This window comes from Hypanus sabinus, chromosome 13, assembly GCF_030144855.1.
Source record: "Hypanus sabinus isolate sHypSab1 chromosome 13, sHypSab1.hap1, whole genome shotgun sequence".
NCBI lineage: Eukaryota > Metazoa > Chordata > Chondrichthyes > Myliobatiformes > Dasyatidae > Hypanus > Hypanus sabinus.
In genome coordinates, this window is record NC_082718.1 from 21,668,414 (window position 1) to 21,687,076 (window position 18,663).

An 18,663-nucleotide genomic window follows, 5' to 3' on the forward strand; every position below is an offset into this window, starting at 1 on the left:
TGAGTCATTGTAGTTGTTTGTGGGGCTGACTCTCTTTAGTGACTGTCAACAGACTGAACAATCTTTGAAAAATTAGCTCCAGTTCAAATAAAATTAGAAGGAAGTCTCTGCAATCATATTTAACATTAAATCTTTCTATCTACTGGGTTAAGCTGCTCAAACTGCCGAGAAAACAAGGATGCACATTATCATTGTTAATTTTTTAAAGGATTTATCGAGTTGACTGTAATTGAATGAATTAAGTGCATAAAAAGAAGTCAACATATTATTGATGGCAAGATTCTACATGGTGGTCTTTTTTGACAATAAAACATTTTATTTTTTTATCTACATAATGCTGCATCTTATCCAGCTTTTCCCATCGCACTCATCTTGATCTAACTTATTACAGTTATCTTAGGTTTATTATTTATTTAAATATTTCTGAGTATATTGGATATATTAATCTCTGGGTGTTTACATTGTATACACAGCTACTGTCAGATCTAGTTTTGTTAATCATCTGTATCATGGTATCTCTCATATTTACCCACTGTAGCGTTATATCTGGTGGAAGAAGAGTTTGGATGTGTGGACGAAAGATCACCCTTTCCCTATTGATGTGGACTACATGATCAGTGACATCCTTGAACTGCTTCGGCCAAAGATGAAATTCTGTGCTTCTCTTGAAGAGGCAATCAAGCAAATACAGGAACTTGAACGTGAATTCTTGATTAAACTAGGTAAGCAAAGCTCTTTTTATGTTGGGATGGTTTTCCAGTAAGACCGCAACTTTTTTTTTATTATTGTTCTTTAACCAATGTTAAATTAAATTGGTGTTAAATTTAAATTATCAACTCAAACCAAAAAACAATCAAGACTGTGATCATACTGATGAAGTATCTCATTGGCGTGAATTGCATTTTGAAATGCTCAATAAGTACAAAAGACTTGCTTTGTTTGCTTACTTTCCTCCACCAATACCCAGTTAAGTATTGCTCAGGACACCAGAGACAACTTTTCTGTTGTTCTTTGGGGCAGTCTCGTGTTTTTTTAAAATCTTCAATGTAAAAAAAAGGGACCTCAGTTTAATGTCTCATTAACACCTCTGTCTATGAAACAGACCTTGAATGCTGGAATATTCATCTCTTAATAAAGGTGTGGTGTGATAGCATAGCAGTTAGGGTAGAGCAAGTGACCTGGTTTCATTTCTGCTGATGTTGATAAGGAGTCTGTATGTTCTTCCCGTAACCATGTGGGTTTCATCCGGGTGCTCCAGTTCCCTCCCACACTCCATACTCGTGACCTTTTACAGATGTGCAGTAGAGAGCATCCTAACAATCTCTATCACTTTATGGTACGGAAACTGCACTGCGACGGACAGGAAGGCACTACAACAGGTAGTCAAAACTGCCCAACACAACACTGGCACTGGCCTACTATGCCATCAAAGACAGGCATACAGAAAGGTGCCAGAAAAGGCCAACAACTTGAAGAAGGATCCCCACCTGATCTGCTCATGGATTGTTTATCCCACTCCTACCAGGGAGGAGGCTACAAAGCATCCACAACAGGACCACCAGACTCAAAACAATTGCTTTCCTCGAGTAGTAAAACTGAACAACACCTCCCCACCACTACTACTTTATGATTACCTGTCAGAGTCATCTTGTGCACAGATACTCTGGTATCACTTTATGTACAGACAATCAAACTGTGTATAAGCTATCTTTTGCATTTATCTTTATTGTGTGTTTTTTAATTGTTCTAATTGTTTCTTTGTGTTGCATCAGATCCATAGTAACAATTATTTTGTTCTCCTTTCCACTTGTGTAATGTAAATGGCATGAAACGATCTTGAATCTTGAACAAAGGCATACAGATAGGAGATTAATTGGTCACATGAGTTTAATTGGGCAGTGCAGGTTCATTTTGTTTAGATGGGCCTGTTACCATGCAGTATCTCTAAAGAAATAAAGTGATTATTGACAAACCAGAGCATAACCAACATAATTTGGATTTTGCCTGGTAAACATTCTAAATATCCTCAGTCCACAAGAATGGTCTCGACCCAAAGCATTGACTGTCTGTTGCCCTCAACCCTCTGAGCTCTTCTATTGCTGCTTGTGCTGTGCCAAATTCTGGCATCTGCACCCTGGTGTCTAAAGATTGGCTTTATTTATCACATGTTCATTGAAACATGCAGTGAAATGTGGCATTTGTGTTTATGACCAACACAGTCCAGGGAGCCACCCACAAATGTCGCATGCTTCTGACACCAGTGTAACTTACTAACACTAATTCCTACGTCATTGGAGTGCAGGAGGGAACGGGAGCACCTGTAGGAAACTCAGGCAGTCCTGGGGAGACTGTACATATTCCTCACGGACAACATCAGGAATTGAACTCTGATTGCTGACAGCTGGCTCTATAAAGCATTACACTAACTACTGTGCCACCACTTGCATTTATATGTTTAGGGTGGGTTGTGGGAAATACGATGAATGATTTGGCAGTGCTCTTGTTGGTCAGTGTTCATTTAAGTCATTGTAAATGGGGGTGGGGGGATTGCCATTGAAAGGGTTATTGTCCTTTATCTCATGGACTCAGTGAGGGTGGGGAAGGAATTTCTCAAAGGTCTTTTATTACAATTAGCTGGCAACCACATCACAGAATGTGCCAGGACATTGTTGCATTTGTAATGTTGAAAGAGATATGTTAGCTACTTGGAATATTTATTCCTCAAATATTTTACTGAACATTTAATTGCTGAATATTTGTGCAGATCATCTGTCTTTTATTGTTCTTTGCTTGCAAATTACTTAAAGAATATCTACTTGCCTTTTTAAAAAAAAATCCAGTGGTTTATCTCTGCATCAGTAGTTATCAGTACTAATACATAATATAAATATGTCTTTGTTCCAGTTGCTTCAGATCTAAGAAAAAATAGTTACACCAGTCAAACGTTTATAAACTGTATGAGCAGATTTTCAGAATGTGTTTAAAATAATTGTATATGGTCTTGGTATTTGGTTTGTTAAATAACATTCACAATAGTGAATGTGTAACTCTGACCCTATAACAATTTATAATTTAGTAACAGTGAATTGGAATAATATTGCAAGCAGTAAATGTTAAATTCAATTTAATCTCATAGTTAAGATAGTTTACTTGGAATTTTTTTTACGCTTTTCATTTCAGATGCACTTTTTTCTGTATAACACAATTTAGATAATAGATTTTGCTGATTTTGTTACACTAGATTATCCAATGTACTTGCCATATTCTATTACATCAAAGGGACAACTACCTGCTAAATTCAGTGAGTTTGGAACCGTCTTAACAGAAACCACCAGCAGAAATTGCTTATATTCTTCACTTGGAACGTAGAATAGCACAGTATAGGCCCTTCTACTCATGTTGTGCTAACCTTTTAATTTACTCTAAGGTTATTCAAGACATCTTGGCAGCACCCCTGATCTAAACAGTGGCTTCTGATTGCCATTGCTAAGGACTGCCATGATGTGACTATCATAAGGGCCATGATTGGCACAGATTTTTGCTGGACAGAACATCACCTGATCCACTCCACCATGTCCATCAGACTCGTGAAAAAGTGGTGGGTTCATAAGAAGCAGACTAGGTGAAGACTAAAACTTAGGAGCCTACCTAACACTGCCACCCAACAACACCTTCAGGACTCGTTTAGAGAAAACCTCCCAACGGGAATATCTGGAGAATGCTAGCAAACACTTTGGTCAACTTAAGTCCATCATCCTCAATGCCTGCAAACACATCCATGGGTGCAAGTCCAGAAAACATCAGGATTAGATTGTTGACAATGACATGGAGTTAGAACAACTTATTTTCATGAAAGTGAAAGTCTTTTGTGCCTGGCAGAATGACAGAAAACAAGGCCAAAAGAGAAGTTTGCTCCAAAGCCAAGACAAATGTCCAGACAAGGGTGAAGGAGTTAACGGGTGCCATGGTAACCTAGCTGTTAGTATGGCGATAATACAGCTCAGGACATCAAGAGTTCAATCTTAGTGTTCTCTGTAAGTCTGTATATCCTTCCCGGGGAAGGCATGGGTTTTCTCCAGGAGCTTCAGTGTCCTTCCACAGTCCAAAGTTAGTGGGTTAATTGGTCTTTGTAAATAGTTCCATGATTAAGTTAGGGTTAGGCCAGTGGGTTGCTAGGTAGCTTGGTTTGAAGGGCCAGAGGGGCCTATTCTGAAATGTGTCTCTAAATAAGTAAGATAAAGAATTCTTGGTGGACTAAGAAATCCCTGGGAATCAAGAGACTGACAGACTATGGTGACACAAGAAGCTTCCTCAGTGCCACGAAAGCAGTCTGCGGATTAAACCCTCTGGGAAGAACTTGCTAAAGGATAGGAAAGGTATCAATGATCAATGGCGGGCACTTTCAAGAACTTCTTAACTGTGACAGCACTGCTGAATCAGTTACCAATCGAAACCTCCAGAGACCTGTGACAGAAGTCAAGGAGGAATCTTCCAGTATGAAAGAGGTCCATGATGCCATCAGGAGCCTGAAAAGCAACGTAGCCACTGGTCCTGACGGGATCCCAGCAGAGATTCTTAGAGATGGTGGACCAGCACTGCTGCGCCACGTACTTGCCTTGCTCCTGAGGGTATGCAAAAAGGAGCAACTGCCCTCAGAACTCAGGGGTGCTCTAATAGTGAGCGAATATGATGAGACTCCTGGATAGGTACATGGAGCTTAAAAAATTAGAGGGCTGTGGGTAATCCTAGGTCATTTCTAAGGTAAGAACATGTTTGACACAACTTTGTGGGCTAAAGAGCCTGTATTGTGCTAGGTTTTCTATTTTTCTATATTCAAGGAGGGAGACAAGGCAGATTGTGGCACTTACAGAGGCATCTCTCCCTCCGGTCAACAATAGGCAAAGTGTTTGCACATATCCTTAACAACTAACTATCTTCGCTATCCGAGGAATTACTCCTTGAATCACAGTGTGGTTTCTGTCCGTCAAGACATGATCTTCACAGCGTGCCAATTACAGGAAAAATGCTGTGAACAAAGGCATTCCTTGTACTTGATTTTATAAAAGCTGGATGAACTCAGCAGGTTGGGCCGCATCCGTTGAAATGTGCAGTCAACGTTTTGGGCCGACACCCTTCGTCAGGACTGAAGAAAGAGCGGGCAGAGGCCCCATAAAGAACGTGGGGGGGAGGGTGGAAAACCAATCAGGAGGAAAGATCAAGGGGTGGGGGAGGGGATAGGCAGGAGAGGTGAAGAAGGAATTTAAGGGGAAAGCACTATGGGTAGGAGAAGGCAGAATCATGAGAGAGGTGATAGGCAGCTAGAAGAGGAGACAGAGTGAAAGAGGGATGGTGGAAGGGAGAGGGCTTCATTCATGGCCCCAAACAGTCCTTCCAGGTGAGGCAACACTTCACTTGTGAGTCTGTTTGGGTAATCTATTGCATCCGGTGCTGCCTCCTCTACATTGGTGAGACCCAACACAGATTGGGGGACCGCTTCATCGCGCACCTCCACTCTGTCCACTACAACAGACAGGATCTCCCGGTTGCCACCCACTTCAACTCTGCTTCACATTCCCATTCGGATATGTCCATACATGGCCTCCTCTACTGCCATGATGAGGCCAAACTCAGGTTGGAGGAGCAACACCTCATATACTGTCTGGGTTGTCTCCAGCCCCTTGGTATGAACATCGAATTCTTCAACTTCTGGTAATTCCCTCCCTCTCCCTTCCACCATCCCTCTTTCACTCTTATCTCCTCTTCTAGCTGCCTATCACCTCTCTCATGATTCTGCCTTCTTCTACTACCCATAGTGCTTTCCCCTTAGATTCCTTCTTCACCCCTCCTGCCTATCCCCTCCCTGCTTCCTCTCCCCCACCCCTTGATCTTTCCTCTGATTGGTTTTCCACCCTCCCCCCACGTTCTTTATTGGGCCCCTGCCCCCTTCTTCTTCAGTCCTGACGAAGGATCTCAGCCCAAAACATTGACTGCTCCTTTCAACAGATGCTGCCCGACCTGCTGAGTTCATCCAGCTTTTGTACGTGTTGATTTGACCACAGCATCTGCAATGTACTTTGTGTTTACCTGGTTTTATAGATTTGAAAAAGGCATTTAATAGAGGTCTGTCAAGACATGGCTGCCCTGACAAGTACCTGTATTTACAAATACTGAGATTACTGATGATGGCATGTCAGCCATAGTACTCAGCAATAGCAATGCTGAATCAGCCCCTTCACTGTGAAGACGGGGGTCAAACAGCTGTATCATTGTGCCCACCCTATTTGCCATCTTTATTGCTGCCATCCTTCACCTCATTGGTCAAAACCTGCCACAGGGGATCCCAGTTGTGTGTAGAATGGAAAACAGGCTTTTCACCCTCAACTGGTTCAAGGTCTGCACGATCAATGTCAAAGAGTACATGGATTAAAATGTCATCGCAACATTCTCAGGCAAAGACCTCCAATGTATTTTGAGGCAAGGCATATAGGGTTCTGAGTCTTGTTTTGAATATTAAAAAAAGACACTCATCCTATATCAGCCTCTGCCCAACTAGCCATTTATCTAGTCCTCCATAAAGTTGACAATATTGCTCTGAAGATGTAGACCACTTTCCCTACCTTGGCAACATTCTCTCCTCAAACACAGACATAGACTCAGAGATCAACTACTGCCTGAGGAGTGCTAGTGGTGCCTATGCAAGATTAAGGAACAAAGGACCACACCCTACAGGTCCAAACAGAACTTTTGGTCTACAGAACAGTCGTCCTTCCTGCATTATTGTATGGAGCCGATCATGGATCGTTTATGATAGACACTTGAAAGATCTGGACCAGCGCCACCACAGAATCTTACAAAGGATTTTGAGGATCAGCTGGAAGGACAGACTCTCTCACACCAGCATACTGGAGAAGGCCAACATGAACAGCATTTCCACTACAATAAAGCAACCCCAACTCTGATTGATATGTCATGTCACTTAGGTGCCTAATTCACGTCTCCCCAAACAGATCCCTTACTCCCAGCTGAAGGAAGGCCAGCAAGCCCCGGTGGGCAAAGGAACCGCTTCAAAGATCATATCAAAATCAGTCTACAAAAATTCAACATTACATTTAAAAACTGGGAAGCCATAGCAGTCAGTAGATACACCTGGAGGAAATCTGTACAAAAGGGAGGTACACTACATGAGAGTGACCTCTGTTATGTTACAGAGAACAAGCAGCCGCTGTGAAAGGAGAAATTGAATAACCAAAGAACCCAGCCATGAACAACAGCCACCATTTGTATGTGCCCACATTATGCCAGAATATGTGAATCCCAGATCGGCCACCGATAGATAACTGCAAAGGAGAACATCTTACTCAATTCAAGTGATGGCACTCTACTACTCTAAGATCAATCTAACCCTTCACTCCCACATAGCACTTCATTTTTTAAATAATTATATGCCTATCTAAGAGTTTCTTAAATGTCCCTAATGAATCTCCCTCTACCACCACCCTAGCAGTGCATTCAAAGTTTAAAAATTCAGAAGTTACTGTCAAAGTCCATATATGTCACCATATACTACATTGATATTTTTTGCATGCATTCACAGAGCAGAGAAATACAATAGAATCAATGAAAAATTATACACTGACAAATAACCAGTGTGCAAAAGAAGACACACTGTATAAATAAAATAAGTAAGTAAATAAACTCACACGCCCAACACTCTGCTTCATTAATATTAGCGGTGGTTTGGTTCTTATCCATTGTTGTCTCTGTGCAAGTGCAAGAAAGTTCAGTACTGCAGTACAAAGTGCCGACATCCCAAACCTGCTGGCTATTCTTTGACAGAGAATCCCCACCTGAGCTCCATGAATGGATTTGTTTTTAAACTTCGCAGCAGAGCCTGTACCTGAAGTGCTACAGCTCTATTGTTGGGGTATCTGGCTGCTGAACCTGACCCAGATTAGGTCTGGAACCGAAATTGATTCTGTATCTATGTCAGTGGAATGATATGAGGAAGATACCATGTATTAGGCAATTGGCATTCTTTAAACTAATTAAATTTAATTGTGTTTTTATATAATCGACAATTGTATGCTGTTTTATATTTTTATATGACTTAAAAAAGAATATCTTTTGAATGCTTCTGAGTAGAGGACATAGAAATATTTTTATTTTCGACAGTTGGCTAAGCCGAAGTGTATAATTTAACTATGGTCAAAATTATATCCTCATAAGTCACCTGTTTAATGAGATATCTCAGATAATCTGTGTTTTTAAAAAAAATTGTATTAAAGGAGACACTGAGCGTGGAATAATTGCACTAAACTAATTATCCTTTAACATTTATGTTAATGTTCTTGGCCTTTTCAGTACACAAAAACAACGCAAACTCCTGTTTTTAATAAATGTTTAAATGAGAATAATTTTCTTTGTAAGTTTAAAACATATATCTGAATTCTGTTCTGTTCTTTTGAATGTGTGGTAGATGTAGGCTTCATCTGCTGCAGAATTAGAGAGCAGCAGTAAGTTTATCAATGACTTTGTATTGTCACAGGGCGAGACAGCACAGAAATAGGCACTTCTGTCTGAGTCCATGACAGCCATTAGTCCTTCATTTATACTAATCCTTTATTAATAACTTTTTATTCCCCTCACATTCTCAATCATCTGCAGAATGTCTTGTGTTTATGAATTGCTGGTCCTCTGCAAAGTCTCTTCAAGGTATATATCTACACTGGAGAGATTTAAATCTTCTCAAGTAGTTCAGTGAAACTCTTGTCTCATTGCTACGCCTCTGTGATCTCTGCTACTTTCTAACTCTTCGCCCATGTGCTAACCCAGGCCAGCTTGTACTCCTTTCCCCCTCACTACCACCACCTGGCTTCTCCAGCCTTGGCCCAAAATGTCACCGGTTTATCCTCTCCATAGGTGCTGTCTGACCTGCTGAGTTCCTCCATCATTTTGTGTGTGTTATTTTTAATTATCCCTCTGGTGCTACTCTTCATCTCCACATGTGATGCATTTCACAGTGGCCAGTTAAACCCAAGCTGTGTGTAGGAGGGGCCACAGTCACAGGTAGGATGTGTAAAGCCCACACAGACGGTGCTCGTAGGCAGTATTGAACCTGAGTCACTGGTTCTGTGACCTTGCAGCTCAACCCAGAGTTACTGTGCCATTTTATCTATGTGGTAAATAAAAGCTGGTCAGTTCCCATTATGTGAGGTGGCTTTGCCATCAGCTATACCAGGCAACCAATCAGAAAGCATCACTGCTGACCCATCCCACTCGTGTACCTGTTTGTCGATCGTTGCTTTTCACACAGACTGCTCTGGAATAGAGACCGTTGCTCAACAGGTCCACAGCAGATTGCATCTCATCAACTCTTCACCCAACTCTGGAATATTTGGACAGCAAAGGTGCATATATCAAGGTGCTCTTTGTCGACCATCATCAGCTTAAAACTAATCAATGAGCTTCAAGGCTGAGGCCTCATAACCTCCTTGTGCAATTGGATCCTTGATTCCCTCTCTTGCAGACCCCAGTCACTTCAGATTAGTATCAACATCTTCTCCATGATCTCTATCAGCACAGTAGCCCCCTGCTCTGTTTGTTTTACACTTAGGACTGTGTGACTAAGCACAGCTCCAATGCCATATTTAGTTTTGCTGATGACAACACTGCCATGGGCCAAATCAAAGGTGGTGACATTGTCAAAGGAAAGCAGCATTCATCATCAGGGAACCCTGCCACCGCGGTCATGCTGTCTTCACACTGCTGCCATCTGGAAGAAAGTACAGCAGCTTCAAAACTCACATCACCAGGTTCAGGAATAGTTATTACCCTTCAACCATCAGGCTTTTGAAACAAAGGGGATAACTTCATTCAGCTTCACTTGTCTTATCACTGAACTGTTCCCACAACCTATGGACACACTTTCAAACGCTCTTCATATCATGTTCTGGATATTTATTGCTTGCTTATTTATTTTTCTTTCTTTCTGTTTGTATATGCAGATCGTTGTCTTTTGCATACTGCTTGAATCCCTAGTTGGTACAGTACATAGAACATAGTACATAGAATGTAGTACATAGAAATTTACAGCACATTACAGGCCCTTCAGTCCACAACGTTGTGCTGACCATCTAACCTACTCCAGAGACTGGCTGGAATTCCCCTAGCACATAACCCTCTATATTTCCTAAGCTCTGTATCTAAGAGGCTCTTAAAAGACCTTATTGTATCTGTTTCCACCGCTGCTGCTGGCAGTGCATTCCACCCACCCACCACACTGTGTGGAGAAACTTACCCTGACATCCCCTCTTAAAACTATGCCCCCTCATATTAGCCATTTCAGCCCTGGGAAAAAAACCTCTGACTATCCACATGATGAAAGCCCATCATCATCTTATACACCTTTATTTGATCACCTCTCATTTTCCGTCGCTCCAAGGAGAAAAGGCCAAGTACACTCAACCTACTCTCATAAGCTACGTCCTTATAATTTTATTGATTCTATTATAGTTACTATTCGATTATGGATTTAATGAGTTCAAGAAAATGAACCTCAGAGTTTTATATGATGGCATGTATGTACTTTGATAATAAGCTTACTTTGAACTTTGAGCTCTTTAGTATTGTCTCAGAATGCATCCTTTACAGTAAAGAAAGTTCACCAATGCCTCTACTTTCCGAGAAGACAAGAAAGTTGGATTATGCACATCAATACTCACATCTTTCTACCGATGCACAGCGGAGTAGCCTAACATGCTGCATTGTACAGAAACTGCACTACAGCTGACAGGAAGACTCTACAACTGGTAGTCAAAACTGCCCAACAAATCATTGGCACGGGCCTACCCACCATCAAGAACATGTATACAGAAAGATGCTGGAAGCGGACCAGTAACATAAATGATTCCACCTACCCTGCTCATGGACTGTTTGTCCTCTTGCCATCAAGGAGGAGGCTAGGTAGCATCCACAACGGGACCACCAATTATATTTATTAGCAAAGAATGTATAAATGATGCAACCTTGAGATCTGCTTTCTGACAGGTAGCCACAAAACAAGAAACCTGAAAGAACCTTAGTAAAGAAAAAAAATAAAAGGACCAACACTTGATGGCAAGAGAAAGAAAAAAAAAATCATGCAAACAATTGAAGCAAACAGCAGCATTCCAACCAAAGTTTAGTCCTCAGGTTCGAACCCCAGAGTAAGCCCAAAGCCTCGCTTATGGAGCACTGCAGCTGGGGCAGTCTTCATAACCTCAGCACCATAGAGACAACCATTGCAGAGAATGATCAAAATCAGCTTTCTTAACAACCGTCACCTTGTATTTTAAATCCATCTGGGCCACTGTTTAAATTGACCAAACGATGGAACAGCAAAAGGTTCCAGCACCCTGGAGCAAGCAATGAAAATCGTGGAGGGCGAATGAAATCGGCTTTCATCTCCGATCTGGACCGGTGTTTAAATTATCTAAACAGTGCGTCATACCTCACACTAGGGCCTGGCTGCGGTGACTCGTTCCGGGCCCAGATTTTGTTGTTCTCAAGCTCAGTTTGGCACCCAGAATGATCTAACCTCTCACCTGGGCCAGCAGTACAGGCACCAAATCTCCCCTGCTCAGGTCCCAACTTCTCCTTTTGGTCCCCAGAGTGATCCAGCTTTGCTCCTGGGCCAACTGTATGGGCATCAGAATTTTATTTGCAACGATTCACACCATCTTGGCTCATCCCCCAAACTTGTCTCACCATTGCTTGCTCTTTCAATATTTTAACATAATTTACCTCAGAAAAGATGTTTTTAGTCAGATTTCTTAGCTTCTTGATTTCCAGAGAGCTGACGCACATGTTCGGTACCGCTATCTTAACTGGAACTTTCCCCAAGCAGAAAGTATGATGGATACCTCACACACTAACCCACCCCACCACCTCTAACTCATTGTTATTTCCTATCAGAGTCACCTTGCATACAGATATTCATGCCTAGCATTACCTAGCAATCAATGTTCATAAACTATCTTACATGTTTATATTTATTGTGTTTTTTATTACTGTGGTGTCTTTATCTTGTTTTTTGTGCTGCATCAGATCCTGATTAACAATTACTTTGTTCTCATTTACACTTGTGTACTGGAATGACATTAATCAATCTTGAAGCTTCAACAAAGATTGAGGTGTTTCATTCCACTTCATTCTTTGGAAAGGTCATGTGGAAAGTCAGATTTATTAAATGGTAACTATTTCTCTTATTCAGTCCGAAACATTGACTTTTTTTTCTCCTTCGTAAATGTTGTCTAACTTGCTGAGTTCCTCCTGCATTTTTCTGTTATTTCCCTGAATCCTTTTATCCTGCGTCAAGGTGTTAAAGTCAACAGGAAGTTATATTATACAACAGAGATTTAGAGAATGTGGATTGTTTTGATTGTTCAGATTTGATCTTATCTGTGGTCTACCTAAAATGAGAGTTTGGATGAAGACTACAATCTGTAAACTTACAATATTGCTCTGTATGCTGGCAGAATCTCGCTTCACCTCAACTGGAAATTAAGATGGCACTAACACAAGGAAATGTTGCTTTAGTTACACTCTCTCTCAAAGTGAAACTGAATTGCTGCTTTGGCTGTTCCAGCAAATGTACATCAAGCACATTAGTTCAGGTTTATTGGTATTTATCCATACACATGTATAGGGTTAACTGAAACATCATTCCTTTGAGACCAGGGTACAAAGCACAGTACATATAGTCACAGATGGTGCTAGGCACAGCACAGCACCTTCTGTCCAGTATAGAAGTCAAATGTAATGTTAGCATTTGAGAGGGCTAGAATATAAGAGCAAAGATGAAATGCTGAGGCTTTATAAGGCATTGATCCAACTTCTTGGGCCCTTTAAGAAATGTGCTGCCATTGAGAGTTCACAAGAGTGATTCCTTGAATGAAAGGGTTAACGTATGAGGAGTATTTGGTGGTCCTGTAATCCCTGGAGTTTAGAAGATTGGGGGGTGGGGAGAAGTTTCCATTGAAACCTATTGAAAGGCCTTGATAGAATGGATAGGGTAATTATTATAGTGCGTGAGTCTGGGACCAGAGGGCACAATCTCAGAATAGAGGAGTGTCCAATTAAAATCAAGATGAGGAATTTTTTTTTAGCCAGAGGGTGTTGAATCTGTGGCATTCATTGTCACAGATGGCTGTGGAGATCAAGTCATTCATATGTTACTGATTAGCCATGGCATTAGAGGTTATAGGGACAAGACAGGAGAACGGGATTGAGAGGGATAATAAATCAGCCATGTTGGAATGGCGGGACAGACTCAGTGGGCCAAGTGGCACAATTCTGCACCTATGTTTTAGCTTCAAAAGTGCTTCAAATATATTTTTGAAACTGGGCTAAACCAAGCCAAAACCTACTCAACTGAGTAAAGAGGTGATAGCAGTGCTTAAGGAATGGGATGTAGGAAGGTCACAGAGAGATTTGGAGACCAGGATGAGAATTTCAAAATCAGCTTGCTTTACCTGGAGTTAGGAGTCTTGAGCACAGGTGATGGACAAGCAAGGCATGTTGGAGGTTAGGATATTGACAGCAAAGTTTTAGTGATTTACTTTGAATTGTCTGAGCTGGTATGTGTTAGAATTTTGAAGTTGAGGTTAACAGAGCAATTGTTGAGACTTTGAGCAATAGGTGAACTGAGGCAAAAGAGGAGGTAGGCAGTATTAGGGGGTTTAAAATACATTGTTATCTTAGTGATCAGAAGCTCTCCTCATTGTTGGATATGACACTAAGCTCACAACAGCCTAGGTCTGATTCATCAGTTTTCTTCATAATTGAAAGAAATTTCATGCTCGAGGATCAGAATGTGGTGGTATCTGATAATTCAGGTATTTTGAAGAGGAAGTGGGAGGTACCAAGAGAGGTGTTGAGGAAGAGCTGTGTGTTACCAGAAACTACTTTACTTTTCAACTGTTGCTGAGGAACAACATAAGGGCAAGCAGTATTTGGGAGCTATTATATCCTGAAGAGTAATTACAAGAGCATAAGTAATGATAATCTTAATCATAATTATAATCGATCCAAGATGGCGGCGCAACGCAGCTTGCAGCAGCCACTCTGGAGCTGATTATCTGTTATTTGTGAAGTGGGGTGCCGTACGCAATCATAATCGGTTGAAGACGGATGTGGGAGCATGGAGGAATATCTGGAAATCTCCAGGAAGACCTTCGTCATTGCTGCTGTTGCTGTGAGGTCCAGGTCTCTGCTGGGAAGAACAGGCCCCAAGTCCTTGGGGTCGCGTTGCCTGTGGCCGTTGGCAGGGGCGTCTTAATACGCTCGGCAGGAGATGGTGCTCGGAGAAGCTGTGCCAGAGGAGATGGTCGGAGGCTCAGAGGTTCGACGGACTCCGAGTCCGCTGCAGTCAGGTCGCTTTCACTGTGTGCTGTGTCTGTGAGGCTGGGTTCAACGGAGCTTTCATTGTGTGCTGCGTCAGCGAGGCTGAGTCAGGCAGCGCCGTGGAAGTCCACAGTGGAGGTATTCCCTTCTGCCACCGGCATGGGATGACAAGTCAAATCGGAACCTTGAGGACATGTGGAATCTATGTGGTGGTTTCTTTCAAACTTGTAGTCTTTTAACATCTTTGGACTATTTTTACTGTGCCCATGGTCTTTTTTTTTAATCAATTATGCTATTGTTTGCACTGTTGTAACTGTAAGTTGTAACTGTGTGGTTTTGTGCAGGTCTTGTAGCTTTAGTTTTTGGTCTTGTTTTGTCTGGTGAATTTGGAGTTCCTTTCCAGGGAACGCGCTAAGATGGTAGCACGATATTAATACGCAGCAGCCTCTCTGGACTCTGGATTGGGGATTGCCAAACGTTTTGTGGATTTTCTGGTGTAGTCTGTTTTGTCATATGCTTTTGTGATATCATTCTAGAGGAACGTTGTCTCATTTTTTAAACTGCATTGCATTTGTGGTTTCTAAATGACAATAAACTGAATCTGAAATAGGAGCAGAAGTCGGCCATTTGGTCCATTGAGTCTGCTCAACCATTCAATCATGGGCTGATCCAACTCTTCCAGTCATCCCCACTCCTCTGTCTTCTACCCATATCCTTTGATGCTGTGGCTAATCAAGAACCTATCTATCTCTACCTTAAATATAGCCAATGACTTGGCCTCCACAGCCGGCCATGGCAACAAATTCTACAGATTTACCACCCTCTGACTGAAGTAATTTCTCCACATCCTGAAGTTTTTTATATCAGGTATTGCTGCCATAGAACAACATATGTCATGGTATAATCTAGTGATATTAAACCTGATTATGATTCTGAAATTTGTGTAAAAGTTCAGGGAAAATACAATGCCACAATATGATTACTTGACCTGGAGTTCTATACATGACTATAGCTTGTTCTGAACAGAATGTGGGTCGTTTGGCTGAACCTCCCTATTTGTACACTTGGTGTCCTTTACTTGTGAGTTTCACCAGGAGGGATTAGAACAGAAATCTGTTTAATAAAATGAAAAAGTACAAAATTTTCCAAAATAAATTTGTACCCCAGGAGGTGATTGTACCAGCTTTTACTGTGCCTGTTTTAAGAAGCTTTGTGTAATTCCATATTGGGTGTATGAAATAGCAGCTACTTTATGTGAAGGAGTTTTAGTTGGATTGACTGTGGTGTATTTCTACAGGGCTTGTTATTGATGGGAAAGATTCCAAGCTGTCTGGTTTGGGTGAAGGAGAAGAAAATCAGGATGATGATGAGGATGATGAGGAGGAAGAGGGTGGAGCGGAAACGGAGGAACAGTCCGGAAATGAAAGTGAAATGAACGAACATGAAGAGGAGGTATGATTGCTAGTGATATTAAATGTTTGTCCTCAATGAATGATTGATTTCAGTGGTTACAGTGGTGTGAATTTTGAAATCAAGTAGTACCTGTCAACATAGTTTTATTGTGATGTTGACATAGAAAAACCAGAAATAATTCAAATGGTAAATGTTATTTGCATTTCCCCGAAATACTAATTTTTATTTTAGTAAAACAGAACATTGGAAGGTTGCAAATCTTTTGCTACTTCAGGCTCTGAATTTTTCCCGTAGTAATTCATGTCCAACTGGCCGAAATGAGGAGCAACAAGAAACCCTTGTCCTTTCATGTCATCAGATTATCTTAACTGGAGACTTCAGTTTTGCACACCTAGTTTCCTGACTTTGCCTTCTTGGGCCATTATTCCAGTGCAGTTCTCTGTGATTGGATGTGCTAGCCCAGGGAATTTGCTCTAGGTGTTAAGGGTTTACAAATGCATTAAAACTAGTAGGTGGAACTTGATCAAGCACATCAAAATCAGACTGACGTGCGTCATCACTTTGCTAAATACAGAACAGAATCTGTTGCAATTGTCAGTAGGCTTTGCTGTGCACAGAAGTGATTTTGGTCTGGTCCCTAAAAGCCCTGCTAAACAGTGACACAACCAAGTGAGCCACAGCATTCAGTGATTTCAAGTTGTGTCTCTGGGTCTTTGGAAATGTCACTTCAAAGAAAATTGCAACATAGCTTGCCTATGCACAAGTAGATATTTGCCCACGTGATAAGAACTCAAATATATTAAAAAGCATTATCGGTGTCAAGGAGAGTGCTTGTGTTTGTTTCCATGACTTCAAGATTCTTTCAAAAACTTATTGCTCATAATGCCAACTACTGTAGTTAATTCAGTAATTAGTATCATTTGTAATAACATTAGATAATGCCAGTATAAGAATAAGTTTCACTATTAATGCTAGTTGTAATTGTAAGAAGTAAAATACCTTTGGGATGGATGACTCTTGAACAACAACCATAAAAATATCCTGTTAAGACCATAAGACATAGGAGAATTAGGCAATTTGGCTCACGGAGTCTACTCTGCCATTCATTCTGCCATGATTTATTATCTCTCTCACCCTATTCACCTCCATCTCCCTGTAACCCTTGACATCCTTACTAATTCAAGAACATATCAGCCTTCTCTTTAAATACACCTAATGACAGCCTTCATGGCCACCTGTGGCAATGAGTTTCACAGATTCACCACTCTCTGGCGAAACTTGACATGTATGATCCACAATTAGATATGAGCTCTGAAGCAAGCAATGCCAGAAGGAAAAAATCCCTATAGTAATATTCCTGAGATTAAATTAGGGGCCTATTATTATTGAGCAGCTTGTACGTGGTGATAGAGGAGTCCTGATGAAGGGTCTCGGCCTGAAACGTCGACTGTACTTCTTCCTATAGCTGCTGCCTGGCCTGCTGTGCTGCACCAGCATTTTGTGTGTGTTGCTTGTATGTGGTACTTGGTCCCTTGTATAGTTCAAAAGCAGAGAAATCTGATTTTTTTTTTAAATTTCCTTATTTGTATCTGCCTGTTTGTTTATAGCAATCAAATAATGCCTTGGATCTTGGGGTTCATGTCCATAGATTGCTCAAACTTGCCACTCAAGTTGATAGGGTGATTAAGAAGGTGTATGTGGTGTTGGCCTTCATTAGTTAGTGGATTAAGTTCAAGAGCCATGAGGTAATGTTGCAGCTCTATAAAACTGTGGTTAAACCAGAGGAAACTGTAAAGGGTGTAGAGGAGATTTAGCAGGACGCTGACTGAGAGAGCATTAGAAAGCATATCTTAATGAGCAAAGCATGAATGAGCTAGAACTTACCTCTTTGGAGCAAAGTGGGATGAGTGGTGCACACACAAAATGCTGCAGGAACTCAGCTGGTCAAGAGGTATAAAGGGTAGATGTTTCATGCTGAGGCCCTCAGTCGGGATTGGATCTCCAGCATCTGCAGTATCTCTCTTGGAGGATGAGAGTTGACTTGATTGAGGTGTGCAAAATGAAAGAGGGGTAGATGGTGTACATTCAGCGCCTTTGATGATGTTAGCAATGGCTAATACACTAGGACAAAATTTTAAGGTGACTGAAGATCAGTATTGGGGGGGGATATCAGAGATAGGTTTTTTACAGAGTAGTGTGTGCAGGGAATGTGCTGCCAATGTGTTGCTTATGGTAGAGGCAGATATATTAGGGACATCCAAGAGACTCATATGTAGGTACATGGGTGATAGAAAAATGAAGGCTGTGTGGGAGGGAAGTATGTTCTTGAAGTAGGTTAAAAGGGTGGTACAACCTATAGGCCAAACAGCCTGAGGTGTGCTGTGCTGTTCTGTGTTCTATATTGCTTTAAATGCTAGGTGTAATTTTGTTTTAAATCCTTTTCATGTACTCACAAAAGAATCTCACTTCTCACTGCTTAAAGCAGCTAAATGTGATTAATTTTTGTTTTAACAAAAGATTTTCTTTTGGGTTTAAATATTTTTTCTCTATTTTAGGATGCTTCTGAGAATGAGGACGATGATGAAGAGGAGGAGGAAAATACAGACTACCTGACTGACTCTAATAAAGAGAATGAGACTGATGAGGATAACAATGTAAGTGGGATCAGATAGAGCATCTGTTAACATTTCTTCCCCTCCTCCCCACCCTCCACAGATGCTGCTTGGCCCACTGAGTTCCTCCAGCAGATTGTTGTTCCAGATTCCAGTTTCTGCAGTCTCTTATGTCTCTGTCTGAGCTACTGTCCCTTCTTTACTGAGATATGTGAACATTGCACTGCGATCAAGAAGTATATTTTCTAGAAAGTAT

The 18,663-nt window shown here is 41.3% G+C and overlaps 1 protein-coding gene across 7 annotated transcripts in view; it reads left to right on the forward strand.

Annotated features, from left to right (window-relative positions):
• The window catches only part of upf2 (UPF2 regulator of nonsense mediated mRNA decay), a 117,601-nt gene that overhangs the window by 52,243 nt on the left and 46,695 nt on the right, over positions 1-18,663 (forward strand). For all 7 annotated transcript variants that reach the window (XM_059987299.1, XM_059987305.1, XM_059987300.1 and 4 more), the window contains 3 exons: positions 539-722; positions 15,680-15,834; positions 18,351-18,449. In XM_059987299.1, the coding sequence (XP_059843282.1) occupies positions 539-722; positions 15,680-15,834; positions 18,351-18,449 (438 nt within the window). The remainder of the gene's footprint in view (positions 1-538; positions 723-15,679; positions 15,835-18,350; positions 18,450-18,663) is intronic.